Here is a 27,136-nt window from a genome sequence, read left to right as displayed (position 1 = left end):
CTGCCTGACCTCAGAGAGTGTCACTGCCAGAACCAAAGCTCTGCCATCTTTCTTCTTCACTGAAGGTAAAAATACTTCTGCTACAGAGCTTCCAGCATGTGCACTAACTAAAGGTGAGTCACGATGGAAGGTGTTTATCACACTTGGGATCTGAGATTCCTTACAGTTATTTTGTGAGGAGTTGTTAAGTTTCAGTGCCTCTAGATTTTCATATTCTTTCTGAGAAGCAGCAGCAGATAAAATGATGGTCTGACACCTGATTCTGAGGGAATTTTAAACACAACTTAAGACCAGTGCAGGAGCGATTTCTGACAAGGGCATGTAGGGACAGGACAAGGGAAAACACTGTCTGATTTTCATTCAGAGAAAACTGCCTTGTTTTATGTTCAGGCCATCACAGCCTTTTCCTATGCTCTGTTATCAAAGAGCACAGCATATCCAATGAAAATATTCAAAATTTCACACTATCTGCAGGAACAAATGCAAGTACTTCAGAATATTCACTTAGACATAAAAGTAATTTAGAAGTATATTCACTTTCTATGTCAACATTTAGTCAAAACCATAACAAAACTTAGAAATTATTTCTCTTCTACTAGTTATATTGGAGAGGAAGAACTGGGTTTCCTTCCCCTCAGGAAACCTCCAACCCCACTTCTGTGAGGGGAGAAGAAAGGGAACAGACACGTACTGTGAAAAGTGCACACATTCGATCGATCTTCTCCGGATTCCTGGGACCTCCGTTCTTGTTTAACCTCACCATGAACCTCTCACTGAAAAAAAAACAATGGTAAAAAAACAATCAGCTTTTCCTGTACATACTTCAAACAGAAAAATACAGGTAGATTCGGGTTTCATTAAAAAAACATGCAGTGGTTTTTATAATTCCAAAGTCTATAAAACAGTATTCACTGGTCTATACAAAATTACATAGAATAGCACAGATTTCTAATAGTAAGTAGTCTGCATGTGAAAACATTGTGTTGATGCATATTCATGATGCAATAACATTAAAATAATGTGAGCATAAGAAGCACAGAACCTGTACACGTTACAACTCCTCCAGGCAAAGGCTAAGGCAAACTTGCAGAGAGGTACACTGCTTTTGGTAAATCTGAGTTCATTAAAACCCACTCAAAAGTAGAACTTACAAGAATACCAATTAAGCAATCTCCTTCAACATAGAGCATTTCTAGAAGCAAGACACTAATTCAAATACATTAAGATTCAATTGATATAACTCTTAGCAATCAAATTAAGCAGCCCTTTGATGAATAAAACCAGCACGTTTAGCCAGACTGCAAAATGAACAATACTCACAATGCATGGTAAGACATGGACATTACTTCATGGATATTACTCCTTAAGACAGAGAATTTATGTGTAAAAGTAAGTTTGATGAGCAATTTTTTCCCTAGTGTGCAACAGCCCCCTAAGTATTGACCACAGTTTTCTTCCTAGATTTTCACAGAAACAGAGAACACATCATTTAATCTTCCAGTAATCAAGAGCCTTTCAATCCTATCCAGTACAACTGCATCAACTCCAGCAACCTTCATTTGATACATTTGCCAGCATATTATCCACCCTTGGCCAGAAGAAAATGAAAGCACAGTGTTCACACTACCTCCTTTGGCAGCTTGCTCCAAGGGCCACTCATCCCTGCTGTTAAAGCACATGGATCATGGAAAATGCCTGATTTCAGTGCACAGCCACTGCTTTTTGTCACCCTTCTGCATTAAAGAGCCCTTTAGAGAAACTCATTTCTTGCAGGGCAGGGATAGCAGTGGTATCCCCACACACAAATAAGCAATTTAACACTCTTAAAAAATCCAAGAAAAAGTACTGGAACCATTTTGTAGAACTGACCCACAGTGAAATTTTTCAACAGCAATTCAGGAACAGTTCTAAAGCTGTAGGACTGTAACAGTCTGGTACTGAGACCACCTGCACCACAAATACAAACACATCTGGGGGTTCCACACAAGCGAAGCCAAGCTCCTGCTCAGCCTGTGATTTATTAGACATCACCTCTTGGCCCTTCCACACAGCTTTATGCTGTGAGTTCATGTGACCTGTCCATTATAAACACTGATATATTCTCAGAATTACTACTTTTGTTGAGTAATACTTTTTGTTTTCTCGAGCATGACCCACACATCTCATTATACGCCTTTGCATGACAATTTATGTAAGTAAATGATGCTCAGCAATCCAGATCATCTCTCTCTGGCTGTTTCACTCTCCCTGTCACTCACTATTACTCCAATCTCCACGTATCCCACAACCCCATTCAGTTATAATTTTAATTAATTAGTTAGCAATGATTATAACCTCAGAGACTGCTGAAATGCCACAAAGAAATCCATAAGAAACAGATATTTGATGATTCTTTCAAGATGTCAGTAAGTTAAGAACATTTTACCAAATACTTTAATGACATGGTAAAATCCATTCTTTCAGTAATTTTGTGATGTGTTAAGTGGAGAGCAGGACAATATTATACCTTCACAATATTACAATGACAGTCACATTACAACAACATTACATCTTCACAGCTACCTCTATCTACCTAACACATAAATCAATGTTACATACTGTATTTTAAATTTCCAGTAAGATGTAGTCTTGAACTTTCAAAACAGGGTTTTTTAGTTTGTTTGTTGTTTTTTTTTTCTTACTATTATATCAGCTCTAATGAGCATTTCATTTTCATACAGAAGCTGAATGCTATACTTTTGTGTGCCACAAAATCCTGTGCAGACTGTCCCTTGGACAATGGCAGGGAAGGGGCTGCCAATTCTTTGAGCTGAGCTGCCTGCATGGATTTCATTCATTAACAAAAGATTGCTTAGTGTGCTTTTAAAGCACCCAGAGAGGGATATTTTGCAGATGCACTTGATGGTCTCTTGCAAGGTTTTCCTCCATTAATAAGTGGAAATCTTTTAAAATTTGAAATTCATCTTTTCCTTGTTAGAGCCAGAGAAAATCTGGTTCCTGTCTCTCTATTCCAGCGTTTTTCAAGAAATAAAGCAGCCACCACCCCTTTTACCTGCCTATTGATCACCTGTTCCCTTATTCCAGCACCAGTGCAGTAACAACCTTTACACTCCTTCCCTTAATTTAGAGTCCTCTTGAGTTTGTGGGAATAAATAATTAAAGGAACTTTGAGTCAACTGCAGCATTTGAGAACTGTGAAACACGAAGAGGCATTTGGCCAAAGGAGATGCAAGCATAGGAGGCAGAGAGTGACAAGGCAGCAGTGCCAAGAGGCCACCCCAAAGGACCAAGCCAGCCCCAGTTCTCCCTCTTTTCCTTGCACCCCACTTCTAAATTTGTGGGTTTGTTTCTCATCTCCAGCATTCCTCTAATCTTTGATATTGCTACTGATCAAGAACAGTTTACTACTATTCTGCTGTTCTTTTATGATCTTACTAAGGTCTCAGTGGTGCTGATACTGTCAGGGTCGCTGGAATAGGACCGGAACCTTTTTTACACTGGTGACCCACATTATGAACTAGTTAGTCAGCTGCTTCCCATTTTACAACTGCAAATTTATTTCTATGTCAAAGCAAATCTGGAAGAATAACCCTGTTTCCAATGACCTGAAAATCCACTGCCTTCATCTATCATTGCAGGTCTGTTTTTAGACAAAAATACACACATTTAGGGTCAAGAAACTTAATGGGAATTCAGTATCTTAATTTGTTCTTTAAGAGCTACGTGCTTGGAAAAAGTTGAGTCTCCAGTGTGTCTTTTCCTCAAGTTTATCTTCTGCACAAGGATGAGAGCATGCACAGAATCTAGGCAACAATAAGTCCAGTTTAGTAAGACTGAAATATGAAATCTGAATAAACTCCATGTGGAAATTAATTAAAATCCCAATAGGCATAACTGCCAAATGTGATGGAAATGAAGCATGAGAGGTACTGAGATGCAATCTACTGCTTGATCCTACTGCTGCCCAAAACCAAAAAAAGCCACAAAACACCCACAACTAAAACCAACAACCCAATAAAAGTTTTCAGCTGTTCTGAACATACACCAAAATCAGTTATTTTGCATAAAATTTCAGATAAATGCATCAAAACAGAGAAAAAAATGAACATTTTACCCTGCTGAGCTCAGACCCAGGAGGTGCCACATCAGAAGTGGTATCTTAAATAAAAGCTTATTTATCCCTCTTCCTCCTATATGCTATAAGTAACCTCCAATTACTCTAATTGCAGCATCTCCTCCTGTGCTAATTCACATCATAGTGAAACCACCTCTTGTGCAGCACTAAGCAAGGGTTTACAATCACTCTCATGATTAGCAATTGCTACAGCTACTCAAATACAAGAACCACTGCTCTGACAAGCAAAGTCAAACAGCTTCTTGTTTGTTCACTTGAAAAGGAGGAAAAATGAAAGGAGTGTAGTGTCTTACTTCTTGGCTTCCCCAAATTGACTGAAAAGCAAAACCTTACTGAACTCTGCAGAAAGGAAGGAAGCCATCACTGGTTTGGGATGTTACATTTTCAGCATGAAAAATGGGGCAAATAGGGATAAAATTTACTGTTGGTGAGCAGGAGTGGCACTGTGCCCCCAGGGAGCTTTTGTTGTCGAGGTTTGTTTGGGATGTTCTTCACACAATGTGTGAAGATGACAACAAAAGGAAAGGGCTGGCAAAGAGCTTGGGCTGGACTGGTGAGCCCCTCGTATTCATTCATGGGCACATTTCATTACTGGGGGTGCTTCAAGGCAAAAATCCTGACTGAGCATCAATTTGGGAATGTAGGTACAGCATTAATAGATGCATAATGCCAAAGTCGAGGTCTGCAGAGAGGCTGCAGACCAATTTTCTGTTTGAATTGGAGACTGGTGATAAAGAACATGGACTAAAAAAATTAATTCTTTAACAAAGTACAGGAGATCGGTTTTCCAAAGCAGGGACAGCAGCACATTAAGGCTTAAATCTCCTTAGGCAGAAACCTCGTATCTTATACCCTTCCCTTGCCTTAAAAAATGGTCCAGCAGCTATTTCTCCCAGAAACAAAACCTTCTTCACCCTCTCCATTCCAATGTGCCACTGAAAGGGAAAAGGTAGAAATATACAAATGCTCCCTATTTTTTCTTATTTTCCTAAGTGCTACTTATTTTCAGAGAAAACTGGGGGAACACTGAAAACCGCCATGATTATTAAAAATACCTCAGTCCTTTCTCAAAAACTGCATTTAATTGGGTTTTCAAAATTTAGCATGTGCCCAATCCCTTCTAAGAACACAGGTTATTTTAAAAATACGTATTGGTCCATGAGACACATAGAAGTGCTCAGGGAAGGGATAACGTGGTAGTGGAAAAGATCATACGACGACTTGTATTTTAGACTTTGATCTTCTCTTGGTGTCTCCCCAGGTTTCTTTCTAACACTTTCAGTATCATGAAAAACCTTACCTGCATGCAAAATACAAACTCAGGAACAGCAATCTGAAAATGCTGCCACAGAAGCCAGAAGTTTGCAGGAATAAGCTACAAACACTTGCCTAGCCAGGAGAGTTCATCTCCCTTCAGTCCTACTGGTTAAAAAATAGATTATAAGAATGACACTATTTCATTTCTCCTCCGCCCTCCTCCCTGAAAAATGTCTAGTCTTTTCTTTAAAGAATGTTAACATGCCTGACAATAATTCTAGACTAACATTTGAGCTGGCATATGAGTAGCACAAACATTTGAAAATGCTACAGTAAAAGCGCTGTATTTTGTCCCAGATAAACCTCAAGAACAAACTCCATACAGGCCACCCAGGAGAGATCTTGGGATGAGCTGGTCACTCTATGGCAATTAAACCTTGCCAATAACTCCCTTCAAAATATCCAAGTCTTGTTGCACACCACATTTCAGGAAGTTTACCTCAACAGTGCCATCAAACACTGCATTCTTCCCGCCCCTGTGTGTACAAGCTCTACAAGGACAATATGTTGACCAGATGAATGGAATTATGTTAGGAATTACTGGTATAGGATCAAAGCATTTTCTTAAAGCTGCAAAAAAAGGAGCTTATTTCAAAACATGAATTAAGTCGGGAGAAAAACACCATGAAAGAGATCCCTGGGGCTTGGTGGGAATGGGAAGGGGAGAGAAAACTCAACTACAGTCTCAAAACCTTACTGTTTGGACAAGCTAATATTTGCAAGGATTAACTTGGGAAGCTGTTCCTGTATCAAAGAGGAAGTGCACTGACCCAGCAGAGAAGTTTGAAAGCCCCAGGAGAGCAGCATTAGCGAGTTTTCCAGAAAGCAATTACTGCTCCCCACCATCCTATTTGGAGGCTGAGGGAAAATCAGGCTCTACTGTCCTGGCTTTCCATTTGTGCTGCACCCTGCAATACAGTTAATGATAACCACATATTTGCTTGCACAACTTCACACAAGAAAAAAAATAGACATTTATTTTCATTCCATTGGCCAAATTGGAAATTGGAATTCGGAAATTTGTTCAAATCTCTCCAGTTTATCAACTGCAAGAACATTACCACAGTCAGTGATTGAAACGGTCACATCAGGACAGCACTGCAGCCTGATGCTTTTGAGAACACCCTGTAGGAACTTCCTAAAAAGGAAACAAACCTCACTTCAGGCCTTCTGAACTTCATTTCACGAGCATGGTCTCATGTTCATGAAGAAAGCATGCACCTATATCGACATTTTAGTAATTTCCCATTGTGAAAAAGAATTAGTTTTACTCTTGAAAGATTATTTAAGCAGTAGGACTATCCTCTGAAAAAGCTTTTCAAGTTTGTTTTCTGTTCATCATGATTATCTTTTAGAGTTGCTAATTTTTGCTCATCCTCTTGGGAAAAATCTAGGTCCTTACAGCTGCTGTAAGACTGACCTAATAACAAAATCTCCCAGAGCTCCACAGAATGAGCCTCCATTCTCAGTGTGAGTGTGACAGGAAGCCAGAGCATATGTACAGAATGGACCCATCTCTGGGAAGAACTCAATTCCCACTTCCAGTGTAAACCAACAGCATCTCCCAGATCGCAGCATGTTTGAGCAATTCATCGTGGACAGCGGTCACTGCCGAGCCCTGGAGACAGGAGCATCACCTCTGCTGAACCTTCAGTTTGCTCACTGTCTCAACAGTGACTCGTGGACTGTTTAACTTTCTTCCTTTTCAGGCAAGTGTTCATGGAGTGTGTTTGGTTTTTCCCTTTTCTTTTGCTGGGGGAGGTAGGAGAGTTCTTTCCTGAGCTGTGTTATCCAGCAGCTCTGCAATAACCCTGCTTTCACAAACAACTGAGGCACAGTACACTGCTTTGGTTTATGGAGTGTATTTTATAAAGACATCTTAGAGAAAAGAACACCGAATCTGTGAGGGAAATCAATCTGGCCCTGAGAAAACGGCTCCAAGCAACACAGTTTGCTTCCTAGCAAATTCAGGCTTAATGCTCATGAATTATTAAATTACCACATTGGCGAGAAGCCCCAGGGGAGGATTACAGAGCTTACAGTAAGACTGTTACTGCAAACACTGGGTTTCCATGGAAACAGAAAATAGTGAAAATAACTACCTGTCATTTCTCTTGCCACATTCAAGGGAAAACCACCACAATGTTAAAGTGTTATTGTGGTTTGCAGGGGAAAGGGAGCTAAGCACCAATTACATTCTCCTTGGCTTCTTGTGACTCTGCCACACTTGAACATTTGACACCATCATGAGGATTTTTCTGTTATTTCCATCATGAAAGGTACATATTTTTGCTCCTAAAAGGAATTCTGTCAACTAGAAAAGGCTTAGAGAGAGACTTCAGTCATTTAGTGCAATTCCGCAGTGACGGTGATTTTAACTAATGGAAGGCAAGGCAGACTGACCCTGCCAGGTGGCAGGTGAGGGAAGCTTTGCAGGGAAGACTTCTAATTTTGGATTACAGGTATTTTATAGAATAAGGATTTTATCACCATCTCTACCCTGGGAGAAGCTAATGGTTCTGAGGTCTGATACAGCAGCTGTCACATTGAACTCCTGCTCTACAAGAGCTTGGCACATGACAATTTCCCCACAGAAAGAGCTGAAGCACACACAACAAGAGGATTCCATCCACTGAGCCTTCCTACAGACAGAAAATTACTTGGAAGTGCTTTCTCTGAGCTCACTTACACATTTAAATAAAACAGATTTCCCCGCTGCCCCTCACATGAGCAGAATTTCTTCCAGCTGTGTATTCACAACACATTGTCAATTCCTCCTGAGCAGGAAAAGGGAAGAAGTTCCAATGCCTGCAACTCATTGGTTTCTTCCTGTTAACAGCTAAAGAATCAAAATAACCCCGTAAAAAACTCAATATCCCTGCCTATTTGTATGTCATACTTGATCCCCAACCAAAAAAAACCCCAATTGTGGGGGAAGGAGGATGCTGGTGGTGAGAGATACAAAATAAGATGGATATTTGTAAAAGCTCCTGCTTTGGAATAGCTACATATTAATAATTCCATGGGAACCAGGAAAAATAGTAATTTTATAGAAAAGAATTAACATATTCAATAACACATTTACATCTCTTACAGCAACTTCCATATACAAATCCAGATAGCAGCAGTTTCTTTTGCATACACTATTAACAAGGCAGAGAATAAATAGGAAAACCAAGCAAATGCAGATTCCAGAGAGAGAGCCAGGGAATGAAAGTCAGCTGAAGCAACCAATAAAGAAAATGAAAATGCATCACTCCTCCTGTGTCCTTTTCTACAAATCTACCCACCAAAAAACCTTATAAAATACTTCACAGGTTTTGTCTTCAGTGATGACAAAACTTGTGTTTTTCAGATGTTCTATATCCTACCAGAAAGGCTCTTTGTCCCAGGTGTCTGTGTGCAGCAGACTTCAGAGACACACAGATTTTCTGTGGTCACTGCAGTGACCAGAACAAGTCCATTGCTGTGGGTAGCAATATTTCTTAAAGCTTGCTTAGCTTTTGAGGAAGTTCACCTTGAGCAGGATGAAAAACTCATGCTGCTCCCATTACTATTGCTATGAATTACCTATTGCACAAAACTCAGAAAAATACTTCCCTTGTAATACTAAAGCCACAAACAAACTGAAGTACAGGAGGAGCTGATGGAGGATTAGCTATCCCAATAGATCAGATTGCTAAAAGACAGGTAAAAATATAAAGATGGGTTTTTTCATGACTAAGTAGAAGAAAAAACTCATTAGTTGGTAGGGTTAATCCCTAAGAAAATTTTCTGAATATAAAGAAATAATTCTGAGTGATACAAAGTTATTTTTTCCCAGCAGCCAAATCATTATACTGACAGTGAATGAGATAACTTTTCTATTTTAAAATAGTTATGCTATTAAAAACATAACAAAAGGAAAATTTAGCGCATATTGCACAATAAAAGTAAAATATAATTTTCTACTTCCTTACATAGCAACTGGCAATAAAGGAACATGATAATATTTTAAAGCAATTAACTGGGGAAAAATGCCCACGCATTGTCCCAGCACTCCCAGAGCCATTACTTGAGAGAGAAACCATACAGAAAAAGGATCTTCAGGTCAGTCCCATATCCTGGGAGAAAACACAGTCAGGCTGGTTTGACACAGTTTTTACTGCGGATTCTTCCACATTCATTAACAACTTCTCTTTCAGCTATTCAACTTCAACCATATTTACCTACCCAGTGACCCTTCTTTCCTTTCTCTGACCTTATTAATGACAGTCTTACTCTTTTTTATTTCACCTGTCCCCGTCTCCACTCCGAGCTGCCAAACCTCCCTCTGCCCAAGCAGAGTCTGGTGTCCAGAACATGCACAAGTTCTACAGCCCTGGCTTGGGCAGGTAGGGCTGCTCTGTACAGGTGTTCCTGCATTAAGGATGCTGATCCTGCATATCAGAGCTTTGAGAGGACTCAAACCCCTTCTCGGACAGGACCTGTGGGAAATTTGCCATAGCATTTGACATGTTGGCTCAGTGCTTGAAATGAAAGCTCCTGAGAGTGGTAATTGTCTGCAATTAGCAAGTGCTAGAGGAGAATTATTCAAGATGGCATGTGTAAGCACAATGTAATTTTAGCTACACTGTTCCTGCTAACATTTTTTAGCAGCTGATATACATTCCTATTGACAGTTAAAAAGAAAAAAAAACAAACCAATAAACCACTAAATGATGATGAGAGCCATGGAGCTAACGGCCAGCAACAAATACAAACAGAGATGAGGGATTCCTGTCATATTTGTCAAGGTAACCTTCAGCAGCTTGGTACAGATTTGTATTCTGACGTCTGAACCGGGAATACTGTGTCTCAGAAACTCCTACTACAGAAAGTGAAAATCAAATTCCCTACAGATTCATCATTTCTAAATCCAGCATTTCCAAGTGGTGAATTTCATTCTACTCTACCTAAACACTGGCACAAACATTTTCTTTTTACAGCCTCCCCTGGCCAATCAAGTGCAATGGGACTTCTACAGGACCAGGTTATACAAATGAGTAGCAACTTGAGAAAACTTCTAACACTCAGACACTGGTTAAACCAAGCCCAGTTTGGTCATGCCCCAGAAGTTTACTTGTTTGCAAGGACACATTTAAATTGGTAATGATGTTCTCTAATATTTTTATCTCTTTACTATCTTGAACTATTTACATATTTGTCTGCTGATTTTTTTCACAGAAAATATTTCGGTTGGAAAATGATCCAAGATCCAGATACGAGTTACAAACAGGAAATCATTATCTCCATTACCTCTGCAGTTACCACCAAACCCCACTGCAGAGCAGTACTAACAGCCAAACATTGCCACTGAACATTTGACTCAGCCTTGAAAAACAGGGGCAGATGATTTTATGTCAGATGACTTTGAGCAGCTGAATCCAACTAGCCTGCTATAGACCCAGGGTGTTCTTTCAGTCCATAATTATGTTTCCAAACCATGTTTCTCTCCCGAGTACTGCTTTGTCAATGGTGCTAAATCCTTAAGACAAGACTTGGGACAGACTGTACTGCTCACATTCTCCCCATCATCCACCCACAAACTGAGAACATTTCCACAGAAAACATCTTTCTGTATCACCTATTAGCAAGAGTTTTAAAGAGCAAGCTTATATTTTTTCTCATTTGGGCTACTGCTTTCAAATTTTAACACTGAAATAGATGATTCCCAACCAAACACCTAGCCTGTGTTGCAGTGTTTACAATCATGTCTCACCCCAAAGACATGGCAGATATTTAAAACAGATACTGCAGAGAACACCTGGTCTCTCACAAAGGATTTGAATATTTTCTGTATGAGAAATGCCCACATGGACTTCCTCAGCCACTCCCATCAGCACCAGCACAGGCACTCAGCACATCTCCCAAACCCCCAGTCACGACGAGGTCGTTGCTATAATGGGAATGGCAAAGGCTCAGTAAGTAGGAGGAGGCAGGTGGAGGAGTTACCAGCAGAAATATGCACAACACCATCTCCCATGCATAATTACTGCTTAGGCCCCCAGATCTTCAAATTCAATCACATCAGAGTTTCTCTTTTGTTCTATTCACTCTCCATAATTAAGGATATTTCCAGATGACAACAAAATTTTAAATCCCAGTGGTGTGTAAAATAGGGTAACTGGTTGAAGATGCAGGCAGAATGAAAAACATTCACATGTTTAAACATCAGCTCTATAAAGAAAAAATAAGACAGAAATTTATTTATCCTTTTCCATACTCAAAAGGCTGAGTGAACTGGGACTGGTCTGCCTAGAAAAGAGAAGGCTTCAGGGTAACCTAATTGCCCCTTCCAGAACTTGAGTGGAGCCTACAGGAAAGATGGAGAGAGACTCTTTACCAGGGAATGGTAGAGACAAGGGAGAATGGCTTTACACAAGAGTAGGTTTGGATGAGATATCAGAAATAAATTCTCCCCTGAAGGGTGGGCAGGCCCTGGCACAGGCTGCCCAGAGAAACCCTGGATCCCTGGGAGTGTCCAGGGCCAGGCTGGACGGGGCTGGAGCAGCCTGGGAGAGTGGAAGGTGTCCCTGCCCATGGAAGGGGGTGGAACGAGATGGCCTTTTAGGTCCCTTCCAACCCAAACTATTCTGGGATTCTATGACAGTTAGAATGGACTTAACATGCTTATTTTCAGAAAAAATCCTACTATCATGCTTCTGAATGTGTCATTTTTCCAAGTTATGCATAATTCAATGCATTTTCTAGAAAAAGTTATTACATAGGTATCTAAACCTTACTCTTTTACTGAATTTATTTTCACTCATCAAAATCATGTTAAATATGACAAGAAATGTAAATATAACTCTTATTTGTTGCATCCTTCTAGCACAAATAACAGTCTGCATCTCTTTGTCTACCAGTTTCCAGCTTCTTTAGAGCAGTTTCATCCAGCCTGTATCTCTTTATTCTATCAAGTTTAATACTCCTCTTCTGTTGAGGCAGGAGGTGCATTCCCATATAACAGAACAAAATTAGTTGGCTCTGATGTGATTTGTGCTTGACAAATCTATGTTGACTTTTACTTACCATCTTGTTAGCTTCTTAGTGCTAACAAGTAGTTTATTTGTTCCACAACTTTTCACATTTGTCATCGGATTGCAGCTGACCTTCTTAGGGAGATTGAGGCAAAACAACCATTAAATACTTCAGCTATCTTGGAAACATCTGCTCATGGCTTAATGTCCCCTTTAATCTGTTCAGTTATTTCTTGATTTTTGTAAAAAAAAAAGGGTTTTTGCTGGTAAAGCATTATATTCTTTTGGTTTTTTGTCCTTGATGCCCTTTGATAGTTGTATTTTTTCTGTAAGTTTGTCTCTTCCCATTCCTGTCTGTGCAATTTAATTTGTCCTTTTTTATACTGCCTTTCCAACTCCATTTCACCACAGAACATGGTGCAGACTTTGTTGTCCCCATATATTTAATTTTTCTTTCATACTGAAACAATTTGCTTCTGTGCTCTTCAACAGTATCATTCAGAATCAGAAAACTCTCAAATGTCTCTTCTCCACATCAGTTTACCCATCTCTATTTGATCTTTACTGGCACCTTCCTTACTGAGTTCACCATCTTTACGGTAACATTTTCTTTGCTGCTACTCTCAAGTCGATCACTCCGTGATCATTCATCCCAAGGTATATGTCACAATGGGATATAATCCAAATTGGATCAATTATCATATCATTTTCCAGTAATTTCCACTCAGCAAAAAAACCTGAGGTATTAAAGATGAGTCACAAAGTTGCTAGACTAGTGTCTTTTGTATGCAAGAAAAAAAGAAATCCCAAATACTCTAAAACAGACAAATAAGCTTTAATCCCTTTTTTAATCTGAGCCTTCAAGTTCTACTGAGTTAGAAGTATTATTCTTATATTTCTATCAGACTAAAAGTGAAGTAACTTTTTCCTTGTGTTTACCTCTAGGTCTGACCCCTCTGCTGGCAGTGTTGTTATTCCTGCTGTCCATAGCTGCCCACTGCCATCCTTTGTCTGCTCCTCCTTTGCTGACAACCATCAAACACAGGAACATTCTTATATTCAGAACCTGGGAACCATCTCAAATGGTGTTTCAGCTGCTGCTCCAACCTTCTGATTGCTAATCCACACCTGGTGCATGCTGTTGCTTCAGCCCTTGAAAAACACTGGAACTTTCAGCAATTCTTCACTTAACCTCCCTGGGAAATAACTCTTGGCACCAGCAGGTTCAGGGAGGTTTGTAATCCAGCACATGTCCAAGGCAGTAACGCTGAAAGCCACTGAGCCTCCAGCGTGAGCTGCTTGGGTAAGAAATTTATCAACCTCCAAACCATTTCAGAAGTCAATTTGTCCCTTTCATTTAGAGTGCAGTGTGCAGAAGCCTTGCTTGGGTTTTTTACCTTAATGTACTATTTCCCGCGAGGAGAGAAAATGTTTTAAAGTAGATATAAAAACATCACTCTAAATTTGTAGGAATGTGTTTGTCGGTTTTCTGGTTTCTTCTCCAAAAGAGAGCTCAGCTTCATTACACATTTCTTCCCCAGCACTCTTTGGGATGTAAGAAAATGTAAAAATTATGCTGTTTTCACTACAGCAGACCACTGGTGCTTAATACAAAGAGCTAAGTAATAACAACTGTTTGCACAAAAAAGCATTACTATATATATTTAAATTTGCCTGGACCACTCTTTGTGCTTTTTCTCATTATTTCCTTTTTTTTTTTAACCACTGGCAAAACCCTTTCCTTAAGGCTCTCCACTCAGTGTTTACATACAAACCGCAGGCCAAGACAATTCATCTCCTTTCAAAGCAATATCTGCTGGCAGCAGCTTGTCTGCATGTCCCTTCCTCTTCTTGGCAGCCTTTCTCATCTAAATTATTTCATATTTTCCTGCTTTGCAGTAGGAACTGGTTTGGTGTATTTTTTCTGTTTGGTTTTCTGTTTTCACCTTTCCTTCATAATAGCTATTTTCTGGAAATTGTCTCAAGAGAGGAATCATAGGCACATCCTAAACGACATCCACGGGAGTGCCCAAAGAGCTGCAGAGATGGGAAAGGTCTGGAGGAGAAGCTTATGAGGAGCAGCTGAGGGCCCCTGGTTTGTTCAGCCTGAAGGAGACTGAAGGGAGACTCCACTGGGGCCTCCAGCATCCTCCTGAGGGCCAGGGGAGGGTACCAATCTCTGCTCTCTGTGCCCAGGGACAGGAGGGAGGGGCTGGAGCTGTGTCAGGGGAGATTGAAGCTGGATTATCAGGAATACCATCAAGTCATCAGAGCTTTCTAATATAGACCAATTTTCAGGGGAACCAATTTTCTGAAGAGATACAAAACTGCTCTCACTCTGAGCTTTCTTCCTAAGAGAGGAAGGAACATTCTGTGGCTCTCCCCTCACTTTGAAACAAATCTAAACCTAATTGCTGAAAACTAGGAGAGTTTTGACTATGGCAGCAAGTGACTGTCAGGAAATCTTTTACCAAATCTCAGAACATCACACAAATACAGTGTTCTTCAGATCAGACCAAGTTGCATTTGCTAAACTTCCAAGACACAAAATTGTTGTCATATTATAGCAAAAGTTCCATACTGCTGTCTCATTATCACAAAAGTTTCATACCTTCTTGGTGTTTTCTCGTGGGCAGCTTCTCAGAGCACAGACTCTTTCTTCACTATTGCCCTGTGCAGCTCCCTGAGAGGAGGCTGTAGCCAGGTGGGGTCTGTCTCTTCTCTCAAGGAACAAGTTGTGTCAGGGAGGTTTAGACTGGATATTAGGGAAAAATTCTACACTGAAAGGGTTGTCAAGCACTGGAACAGGCTGCCCAGGGAAGTGCTGGAGTCACCATCCTTGGAGAGATTTAAAAGATGTGTAAATATAGTGCTTAGGGACAGAGTTTAGTGGTGGCCTTGGCAGTTCTGGGGGAACATTTGGACTTAATCCTAAGGGCATTTTCCTCTCAAAAACAATCCATGACTTAGAACCAGGCTTAACAGGCCAGCTTGTCCTGCAAGTACAAAAAAACTTAACAAGGGTTGATAACATGAGCAACCAATCAAGCCCAATAGTAGAAAGGTTTACATTTTGGCTCAACATATCAAGACCTATTTACAGCAGTGAATGCTGGGGTAGCCAAAGAAAAAAAGAGTATAAGCAAATGTAGGCTTTCAGTTTTTACAACCCTTTACATCCCCTCATGCTGATCTTAATAAACAGGTTGCATGAATATCTTAAGTTCCCTATGCTCACCTCCTCTGAATGCATACACAAGTACAGTCTAACAAAAAAAAATCTTCAATTTCCAAAATTCAGATTTTTACTGGTTTAAAAGGAATTTTGTTCTGGATTTTAAATTAAACCCAAGGAAATCCTCATTCTTTAAAGACCTGTGGAAGCACAGATCTCTGTAAAGATCAAAGCCAGATTCTATGACCAGGACTGGATTATACCAGTACAGAAAGGATGTGTGAAACAGGAGCCACTAAGCCACGTGTTAACAGGTAGACAGAAGAGTCACAGGGGCAGAGTGAGGCTTTTGATCTCACTACACAATTGTATCTTTTAAGAACAACAGTTACAAGCTCAAGAAAAGAGACCTAAATGGAATTTGAAGAAGGACCTTAGTGACTTAAACACTTGGGAATCTTCTGAGGAAGTGTTCTGTGGGTAAGGACTTACCCAGTAATCTCCATTACACCTTTAGCTACACTACCAAGAACTTAAAGACAATAAAAAATTCAAATATGGATGGTATTTACCTGTGATGTGCTCTGCTGGACACTGTGTCTACTTGACAAATGCTGTGGAGACACAAAATAGTAAAATTTAAACCTTTTTGAAAGTAAGAAATATTTACATTGTATTTATGTAGCATTAGCACAGTAATTCTAAAATATGACTTTCACAATTATTAACAACGTTTCATGCCTTTTTTCAGTGTATCATCACTCACAAGACCACTTGCTTTCCTAAAGGCTTTTCTCAGTTAAGCTGTTTCTCTACCTATCTATTTGCATTTACAGGGAGTATTTACTCTAGACTTTAAAGTAAATGGCTGTCACAAGTCAGACAGAATTTCAAAAAGAAATGTTATTACTGTGTTGGAAAATTTCATTATTCTGTATAATCTCTGTCTTCTCCTGCTAAATGGGAAGATACCCCACCACTAATTCTCCTCTCCTGGTATGTTGTCTGTGGAAAGGTGCATTTGTTAAAACACACAGGCATCTAGAAAGAAAGATGGATTTTACACATTGTTAAAACTTTTTGCTCTAATAAAAAATGAAATCCTGAAAATTGGTTAAAGACTCTTCTACAATTTCAGCTGCCCAATACCTGTAAATAAGAATCAGTACAAAGAACTACATGTCTAAAAACTCAGAGGATGATGCTGTATTTAAAGCCTTTTATGCTAGAAGATGATGTTATAATCAGAAAATGGACTGCAAGACTCACTGAAGCCATTTAATCTCCAAAGGGAGATTTAAATACTAATCTAAATTGAAAAGGTTTCAGAGAGCTTTAAAAAAACCCATCATTAATGATTCTGCCATGCCTTTTTCCCTGCACATCATCTTAATATTAGCATTTTAAACCAAAATATTAACATTGACACTGCCACACATTATTAAAAACTCCCTTCATTCTCCCCACTTCCCTCCTTCTATTACAAACCCAACATCTCATTCTGACCAAACATTTGCACTCTATATCAGAATTAGCAGCTCTGTTGACAAATATGAAGCTTCAAAGGAGCTGAAATCAAAAGATTGTCCACAAAATGTATCTGGCAATACTCTTAAATCACAATGTTGTCTTTCACAAAGAACACAAATGAGACTTTTTACCACAAAAGCAGAGACACTCTTCGTAATGAGAACAAACCAAGGAGGTGCTGGGGTACTGAGGGAGCTGGCAGAAGTGCTCACAGAGCCCCTTTCAATCCCTCACCAGCAGTGGGCCCAGCTGGCCAAGGATGCCCCTGTGTTTGACACTGCTGATGCCACATCTCAAATCCTGTGTTCAGTTTTGGGCCCCACACTACTGGATCAGCTATTAGGGAAAATTTTGGCACCCAAAGTCATCCAACTGGACAAAGCACTGAGCAGCCTGGTCTGAATACAGTATTGACCTTGCATTGAGAGCAGAAAGTTTGCCTAGACCTCCCTGAGGCCCCTTCGAACCCGAAAAGCCTTCCAAAATGATATAAAAACAGGACTGTTAAAAAATTATCCATCTTCATTCCAAAAAAAAAAAAAAATCAGTTTTATCTTTATTTTTTCCAAAAGATAGTCGAAAAGCCTTCCAAAATGATATAAAAACAGGACTGTTAAAAAATTATCCATCTTCATTTCAAAAAAAAAAAAAAAAATCAGTTTTACCTTTATTTTTCCCAAAAGATAGGTGTCTGCAAAGGTCGTGCAAACTTTAAGAGATACAATGTTCAGTATATCTTTCCTCATCAAAGTGTTTTCTGATGCTTAAATTGATTCCTTGCTATTTTAACCTAGGCCTATTGATTCTTTTCTTATCCATCATTAGGATGAAAAGATTAATTCACCTTGTGATTCCATTATAACCTCAAATCTCCTCTACAAACCCACCTAAGCTTGTAGTGTCCCCACCTGTACTTCAGAGCCAACAACCGCCTGCAGGACTTAAAATGTGACATTTATGATTCTCCCTGGTATACTACATTTTTCACATAATTTCTTAAATTTCTCTCCATTATTTGGAATTCTGATCCTTCCCTCCACTGAAAGAATCAGAAATACCATTTCCAACTTCGTAGATTTTGTATATTTAGTAAGCAGACTCCTTATTTCAGCATCTAGTCCTTAATTAAACTTGAAGTACTAAAAAATGGAGGATGACCCCAAGAAATTCAGCTAATTCATCCCTCCTCCTATTTAATCAAATTATTGACAACAATTTTTTTTATATGTGCTTTCTAATTAGCTCTGTGTTTACATTACAGTAATTTCATCTAGAACTAATGACCTTTCAAGAATTTTAATTAAAACAAACATTTAAAACCTTTACCAAAATCTAAATATGGCATCGGCTGCTTCTCCTCTATCCACTAGACTTATCTATGTTCTGGAACTTTTAAAAATTGCTTATTCTGGACAAGTTCACACTCACTACTACTCATGTCCTTGCTGCAAGTTATTATTATTATTTTCTAGCATTTTTTATAGGGAGAGAAAAACTACCAGCTCCTCCTCCATCACCTATTCTTAAGGTGTGAAATTGGCTTGCCCTTTGCTGGTATTCTGGAACCTTATCTGTTTTCCCAATGATTATCACTAACCAATGATATGGCTTCTCCAAAGATCCCAACTGGAATGCACACAGCTCCAAATCCTCTGGAACTGAAAACTTCTTGAGAAAGTTACCACCTTATCAGAGTTCAGTGGGGCAAGAAGGACATTAAGCGCCATGTTATTTTCTTGCATCACATGGCAGTTGGTTTTTCCCAGTATAAAAACTTTTAGCTTCCCAGTTAGCAGCAGGTTATTTATATAAAACTGTTTCTTGATACAATTGACCACATTTGCTTGTTATATTTGAATTTGTGCACTGCCTTTCTAATTTTTCTATTTACACATTTGTGCTATTCTATTATATGTCTTTATAATCCTGTTTTTGTAAACTGGCTTTCAGTAATCTCAATTTCCCTTTCACTCTAATGCCTGGAGGAAATGAAGAATTCTGAATTTACCCAACTCGGCCTGTTAGCAAGCAACTTGTGCTTTTGTTCTTAATTTAATGAAAGAACTATCAATTCTCCTTACCTCCATTTTCTCATCAAACCTCTTTCTCATGGCATTTTATCCACCAATATCAGTTTTCAGTGTTGTTCTTCCACATTCCTTCATAACAATGCCTGGTGAGTGAATCCCCTCATTCCCAAGTCAGTCTTAAACTGCTTTCTGTCTTCATATTCTCCTCTGACTTTTTACTGGGCTTTAGAACCCAACACACACAAACCTGTTCTCTGTCAATCTGCTTGGTTTTACAAAGAACAACCAAGAAAATCAAAAAAGAAAATCAACAAAGATTTCATGTTCTTCTCTCTGGCTTGTGCCCAGTTCTTTTCCTTATCTAGAAGAGTTTTGGGTAACTGAATTCTTATTTTCTTGACTATTCCATCTTACCAATCACATTTACCATTTGAATAAAGAATGAACAGTTCTGAGACGATGGCAGCATTAATTTGAAACTATTTATTTAGGAGCTGTATTATTTTTTTTTTTAATTAGGAACTCTGGTGAACTCATGGCATTTCTCTCACAGTTGCAAGAAATGCCTAAGCTGCAGCAGTTACACAGCCAAGAGCTGTGCCTTTCATGCATCTCCTGAACTTGTCCTGAAGACAACACCCACTTCAATAACCTTATAGAAAAGCTAAACATAATTCATCACCAGCTTTGAATATTTCTGATCTGTGAAATTACTTCAGACATTTGTGTCTTGTAACCCTTCCACTAAAATGTGCCATCCAAGTGTTCCTGACATCCTGCAGGACTTTGTGTTCCTAAATGACAACTTCAATCCAGGAGCAACTCCAGCGCTGAGCTCTGTGGCAGAATTCTGAGAACATATTTTCCCACCATTCAAAAGTAATATGTATTTTTAAGAAGTGTTCTGTCATATTGGTTAAAGTCACAAACGTTGTCATAGGGAAAAGGCAATTTGCTTTCCTTCAGGAGCAAAGCAACAATTCCTGACAAGTGCTGTGCATCCTGCAGCCACTGGCATTTAGCTTCAGAATGAGTAACATGGAGAAGCAGGATGTGCAACTCCTCAGAGCACAATAGTTCTGCCAAAGAGATGAATACAGCATCACCCAGCAGTCACAAACACACTTAGCAATGAAACATGAGAGCTAAAAGAGAGGCTCAAATGTAACAGCTTACAATTTCTCAAGAAGAGCAGTGCTAAGTCTAATGACTGAGTGAAAAGTGCTTGAACCTCTGCTGTCACAGAGAGAAAAGTCTGCTGTGCTACCTCACCCATTGCTCTGCTAATGAGTGTTTTCTATGTTACATTTAACATCCTGCAATCCTGAAAATATAAGAAAGTAATTTGGCTCTCACAACTATTCCTGCAAGATTATTTTATAATGTAAAACCTCACTGCTCATTTGAGAATCCATAAAGTATTTAGTCTTAAGTAAGGAGGAATCTTTCCCTGGGTTTTTGTTAAGTAATAAAAACAATCCCCAAACCACATTAGAAATAACCCTAAAACAATCTAAGTCACCAACATACCTTTCCTTCATTTTTTACCAAATTTAAGTTAAAAAAAAGTAACAGGTTTTCAGCTGCTTTGCTTCCTGAAATTGCCTCCTGACTGTGAAGAGATGTGATTAGACAGTACTGTCCTCTTGCATCTACAGACTCCAGCAGCAGTGGAGTGTGAAGTGAGTAATGGTGCTGTCCTGAGCCTGCCCAGGATGGAGCAGCACAGAGACAGTCACAGGACTAAGGGGTGACATAATCAGGCTGCTCTGGCAATAAATATTGCCTATTTGCAGTACTCCAAGTACTCAGAGTAAAAAAATGTGCAGAATAAGCCTAAGAGTAATAAACCAATCCTTAGTTAGCAGCTAATCTCACACCCTGAGTCTTCACTGATGGAATTTGCTACCGAGTTATTTCCAGGCCGTGCTGAAGGAAAACTCTGCCATACTGGCACTAAATTCTCCTCAGACCATGGCAAATTAGGAAGAATCTTTAAAAATTAGCACTATAGACTGGTGTACTTTCATATTTCTTATGCAATAATTCTTACTTCTTTCCATGAAATCCACTATTATACAGTGCAAATAATCCAAACCAGCAACAGCATCCAGCTTGTTTACAAAACATACCCTTGTGTTTAAGGAAAAGTCACATCTTGCAACCAAACCCATCACCAAGCCATGGGCCTCCTTGTCCCTGGTCTTAAATGGCTGAAAGTCAGAATTGTTTTAAAACAGGAAATTAAAAGCTTCCTGGAAGTAAGTGAAACTGTAACAACATTATGCAGAAAGCAACTACTTTCTTTGGAAGACATTAAGTGAAGAAGTTGTACAAAATAATTGCTGAGGGTTTTTTATTTGTCTTTTCTGTAGACAAAACAGCATCTGAGGAAGGGTTTTCATTCACTTTCCTGAATTTTACATGCTGTTTCTCCCTCTACAGTTACATCACAATCCAAACCAAAATTATATGTATTAGTCCTACTAACAGAGAATCCAAACACAGTAAGGTAGTAAAATGCATCAGTGGCTTTACAGTTCACTAATGGCACAATTCACATTTCCAAAACAACTTCAACTTCACTTTGTACAAACAGAAGTGTACAAGTGACTAATAATGACAGCATTTGGAACTCACTCCAGTGAAGGAATTCTACTACTTCACCTGAAAATCCAAATATTCTTATTCAAATGCACTCCATGCTTTCTAAGGAGCACTGACATACAACAGGGACAGCCTTAATGTTCAAGGATTAGTTTTGCTTAAATTAACTTATACACTGGTCTCCTTCCTCTCTCCCCTTCTTTTGTGAGGTCAAAAAGTCTTTGCAACAGGGCATAGATGTTTATTATCTATGCAACCACAAGCCCAGAATTTTCACTTAGGTATTCTTCATCTGCAAATCTGCTCAAAGAATCAAATAATGGCTCTCACAGACTTTCTGGACTCAGAGAACATTCCAAGAGTTAACAGCATATTACTTTGTAAATTGAAATAAAAATGCATCAAAGCACGCCACTGCTTAGGGTAGAAGAGACACTGTTGTGGTAGTCAGGGTGCAAATGAAGAAGACATTTAACTTACAACACCACTGGAAACAAGAAAACATGTAAGAGTAAAGAATAAAAACATTTTCCCTTCTTTCCTTCCATAGAGAAAACTCAGGAATCTCCCATAGAATTTCTTACCATTTTATAAAGGTCTGAAACACTGATCTGATCTGAATCCACAACCTCAAAGTCCTTCCGTGGAACTAAGTCAAGGCCCAAATGTCTGCAAGAGAAGGAAGGAGCAGTGTCAGTGAGGCACATGAATGGTCACCAGCACCTCCTGCATGTGCCTCCTCCAGGGCAGGGACACAGAAATACTCAGCTATTCCAGTCTTACTGCAACTGTTAACCATTAAACAATTCTAAAGAAAATTTAATGCAAATATCAAAAAATCCCTCTAGAAACTTGTTACTTCTTGTTCCCCAATTTCAGTGGAGCTCTGGCAATCATTGCAGGAGAAGCTTTTGGCCAATATGTTGGCGCAGTACCCAAAACAAGGTAATTTTGCAGATGGAAATGTTGCAGGCAAAGTTCATACTCTGCTGCTGAAGTATTTGAGTAAGATCCTTCATTACATAATGAAAAAGTTCCATTAATAGTCCTGTTCAAATGTGCCAACAGATTCCGAGCCTTGGGAAGCTGCTTTGATATTCCTGGTGTTCATAGAACTTTACCCCCATGTAAACACAGTAATTTTTGTTAGTAATAAACAATAACTGCAATAACAATAATCTTAATCTGTATTCATAACACACACAATTTTTTTTTTCATTATTCTGAACAGAATTATTACTTTGGCTCAAACCAAATATATAAACTGATAAAAAAATACCAGTGCAAAGATGACAAGTTAAGGAATTCAGCTGTAGAGAAGGCAGTTCAGGTCACAGCTTCACAGGAGTAGCAGACAGAATAAGATATTCTTTATCCAGACAAATAAATGCAAACTCTTAATGATTAATTAATAACTGTAGACTGCAGAACAAGACAACCTTAAAGGTGACAAACCCCAAGTTTTGCTCCATAGATCTTCAGTTTCTGAGGCATAAAGAGCTCTGAGCTTTACAATAAATAGCTACACTAAACACATATTAGGAGTTAATTTTTAAAAAACACAACACATGAATTAAGCATTTTCCCGCTTTTGCCTTATATAACTTTGATACTTCACTTCCAGACATTTTATATTGAAATTCTTAACAGTCTTAAAGAAAAAAAAAAAAAGACAAACAGAAGAGGTGCCCTCACAAATTACCATGGCACTCCTGTCACAAACTATAAAATAAAAGCAGAAGCCAATTTAATTTTGTAATCAGAGAGGGAAACATTCTGCACAGACTTGTTCCTGATGGCAAATGAAAAATTTTATTGAGAAAAACCTCTCTGGTACTGTAGAGTAATTGTGTGGAGCAATAACAGAAGGCTCCAGGCAATCCAGTGTCTCTTTCTGAGCAATTGGCTTAAAACAACAGCTGGGGAGAAGCAGCGGTCTGGAGGAAGCTCAGCTACCTTTGCTCACCATGGTGCTTTTAAACACTACACAGAAGTTTCCAGACTTCATAATTCTTTTTTTTGCATCTTTGCCTAAGCAGGTTTTCCTTCTTTATTTATATCGCTAAACCATCACAGCTTCAAAATACAGCTGAGCCCTGTTCACTTACCCTGGCAGCACTGCATGATCATTGAAACCCCCTACTGCCCAACTGGAATTTCTGTGTTCTCAGTTCTCTGCTCAAATCAATTATATTTTCAATTGAAAAAAGGAAGCAGCTTTCCTTCTTCAATGCAGTTTCATGTCAAATTCCAAATTCTAAATTCTGATAATACATTGTGAACGTCATGGTTTCACAGTTTGTTTTGATTAAACCTATCAAACACAAGTTATCTGTGGCCCAAGACCAGTATCTGAAAACTGCAGCTGCAACAATGAAAATGACTGCATCTATTTACCAAATGAAAAAGATTAAAATAAGGACACGCTATGTAATCCTTACCTGCAGCTGCCAGCTGAGCCTACTTATCACAGAAAGTCAAAAAATATTATATAAAAAAATGGTAAAAATCAGTCAGAGATCACTGTAAAGGTTTTTTTTTTTTTTTCAAATGTTAATGCTCATCAAATTCATTCACAGAAGCTTTCCTGAATGTGAGTATCTAAACAACCTCCAAAACACCCTGTCATTCACATGTGTGCACCCTCTCACCCCTAAAATACATTGATGAAGGGATTTCCCCTCAGCACACAGATATGAACAGATTATTCCCTACTAACATTATCAAAGCCATTGTGTGTGCACTGCAGTTCCAGGGCAGTTCCAGAGCTCTATTAACGTTCCCCAGGAAAACCTGGCCAAGCCAATCCTGAACTGACGAGGTTCTGTTCACATCATTTCAGCTCTCTGGAGAGCTGGGGTGAAGCAGTGCCTGCACTCATTACTCAGAACATGACAAAAGTATTATCTTCTGCTTAATAATGTTCAACACAACTGCAGCAGCATCCCTGTGAAACTTATCTAATACCCTATTTTTAGTTAAATCCCTTAACACCGTGGATTTTCAGCCCAGAAGATTCTCATTCTCTAATACTATGTTAATCCTGCACAACACTTGCTCCCAGCAAATAAGGGTGTCTTGGCTGGAGCACAAACATGCAGCCATTTACTGTGCAGGTGGAAGTTCAGGTTTGTACACTCAATTTGTATCAATTATATTTTTGACTGTGAAGGACTGACAACATAATGCTTGAGATGGCAATGACAGTCAGTGGCCCACTTTCCCTCTCTATTATCAAACATTGGGAGAATAGAAGAGCCCCAGCTGCCAGGCAGCATTTCTCCAAAACAGAGCATGCATAAAAACTACATAATGTGCTGGTTTGTTTATTTGACAGTTCCTGTCTCACAATACTTTCTTTTACAAGCAAATTCTTGTGCTTTTATTCTGCCTTCACACTGAACTGCCCTTCAAAAGTATTTCCCAAGTATACCTACAAAATATCCCCAAGCCTATCAATTACCTCTTGATTGCATCTGTTTGGGATACCTCCAGCTGGCATTTCTTCCTCATCTATATAAAAGCCTTTACAATTTTCCTTTCTTTGGGGGATAAAAATTTTAAAAATCCACTACCTAAAATCTCCAGATGATTTTCTCTCTAGTAATATGAAATCAAGCCAACTGACAACTGGCTTCTTAATAGTGAAAGGGATGAACACACAGCTCAAGGTTACCTGGGCTTCTAGAAAAAAAATCAACTTAGGTTTAATGGTAATTCTGAGGAATAGTCCTAAGTTCTAGTATCTTCACCTATTTACAACACAAACACTACAGCATTTAGAATTCATAAAACCACAAGTCAGCACAACTCTTCCTAAAAGAAGAACCTTAAAGAAATATGTCATTTGATGTAAAAAAAAAAAAAAAAAAAAAAAAAAAATCTTTCAAATGCAAACTCAGTCTTGAAAAACAGATTGGGAGAGCTCATCACATCTCTGGAGGGTGTAAGATCTCATCCCCTTTGCTCCAAAAACATCCACTTTACCTCAACCTTTTCAGCTTTAATTTTGCAGCCACCACTTTTTATTTTATTCCTCCTCTTAGTATATCAAAGCCTCACTTAATATAATTTGTATTTCTCTCACACAAAGATGGTGAAGGGAAGGAAAAGCATGCTAGCAGTGATTCACATCAACTATGCACAGACTTTAAAATAGACTTTGAAGCAAATACAATACAGAAGTCCACAGAAAATTAAACACATGAAAAAACCATGTTTGTCAAAATGAGACTCTGCTAATACAAACCAATAATTTTCTTTAACAGAATTAAGTTAAGTTATACAAACAACTGCAAGGGCTGCAATATACAAAGAAATTACTAAAGTACTGATGTAATGATACACAGGAAATTCTTAAAATGAGGATGATGAGATGAAGGTAAATAATCTTAGTTAGGAACTGATAAAAGGGAATTGGAGCAAATACTTCTGAGCATGGCAGTATCAGGCTACAGAGAGGTTTTTCAGGTTTTCCTCAAAGACTGACTTTCAGCCAAGTTCCTTACACCTTTAATCCCAATGATTACTCCAAGCATATCAGGAGAGAAAGATGCTGCACATTCAGACAGAAATGGCAGCTGTTCTTCCTGCAATTCTTAAAGGCATTTCTTCATGGTTGTTTAAGTTGGTCACTCCTATTTTGATCTGCTTTGATGTAATGACAGCTACTGTAATAACACTGCCTTTAATTCTCCAAGCAGGTATCATCTGTACTTTTAATTCTTATCTTCAGATGCATTTCACTAACTTTAAGGTAATTGTTACAACACTACCAAATAGTCACTCTTATTCCTTTTATGTCAATAAAATATGACAAGAGGATAAATCAGTCCAAGCCCCAAAATAATCTAAGAGTGTGAGCACTGAAATTTAGGACTTTTTGAAATTCAAGACTGTGCTGACTTCACTAGATCACACAATTCCTGCCCTCCACAGTTGTGGATGTCAGTAGTTAGTAGGTACTAACCAGCTGCTACAGGCTTTCCAATTGCAATTCTGAGGAAGGAGAAAAACCATGACCTTAAAAGTGTTTCATTTTCTTTGTATGACAGTGTAAAAGATTTATTGCTAATATTTTGCCCTTTGTTTTTCTTTTTAAACACTCATTTTTACCTTCTGGCTACCCGTGGATCTTTCTGAGCAGAATTTATGGCAACGATTTGGAAAATTTCTTTTAATGCAATGATTTTAATAACGTTTTATGGGAAAAAAAAGAATAACCTTTGACTAAAAAGTAATATAAGCCTACAAACTCATCTTGTTTATGGCTTTTATCTGTCAAAAATATCAAGCTATTGGTGGCTCCCCCTCCTTACTCTGTTTCTGACCCAAAACATAG

At 38.7% G+C, this 27,136-nt stretch overlaps 1 protein-coding gene across 1 annotated transcript in view; it reads right to left on the bottom strand.

Moving 5' to 3' along the window:
- The window catches only part of DOCK3 (dedicator of cytokinesis 3), a 179,625-nt gene that overhangs the window by 89,385 nt on the left and 63,104 nt on the right, over positions 1-27,136 (bottom strand). Inside the window, exons 8-10 of the mRNA XM_041462709.1 lie at positions 22,380-22,464; positions 16,184-16,242; positions 692-773 (exon numbers count right to left, since the gene is read on the bottom strand). Coding sequence (XP_041318643.1) covers positions 692-773; positions 16,184-16,242; positions 22,380-22,464 — 226 coding nt within the window. The remainder of the gene's footprint in view (positions 1-691; positions 774-16,183; positions 16,243-22,379; positions 22,465-27,136) is intronic.

Source organism: Pyrgilauda ruficollis, unplaced genomic scaffold (assembly GCF_017590135.1).
Source record: "Pyrgilauda ruficollis isolate IOZ18807 unplaced genomic scaffold, ASM1759013v1 scaffold10, whole genome shotgun sequence".
NCBI classification, from domain to species: domain Eukaryota; kingdom Metazoa; phylum Chordata; class Aves; order Passeriformes; family Passeridae; genus Pyrgilauda; species Pyrgilauda ruficollis.
This window is presented reverse-complemented; position numbering and strand designations above follow the sequence as displayed.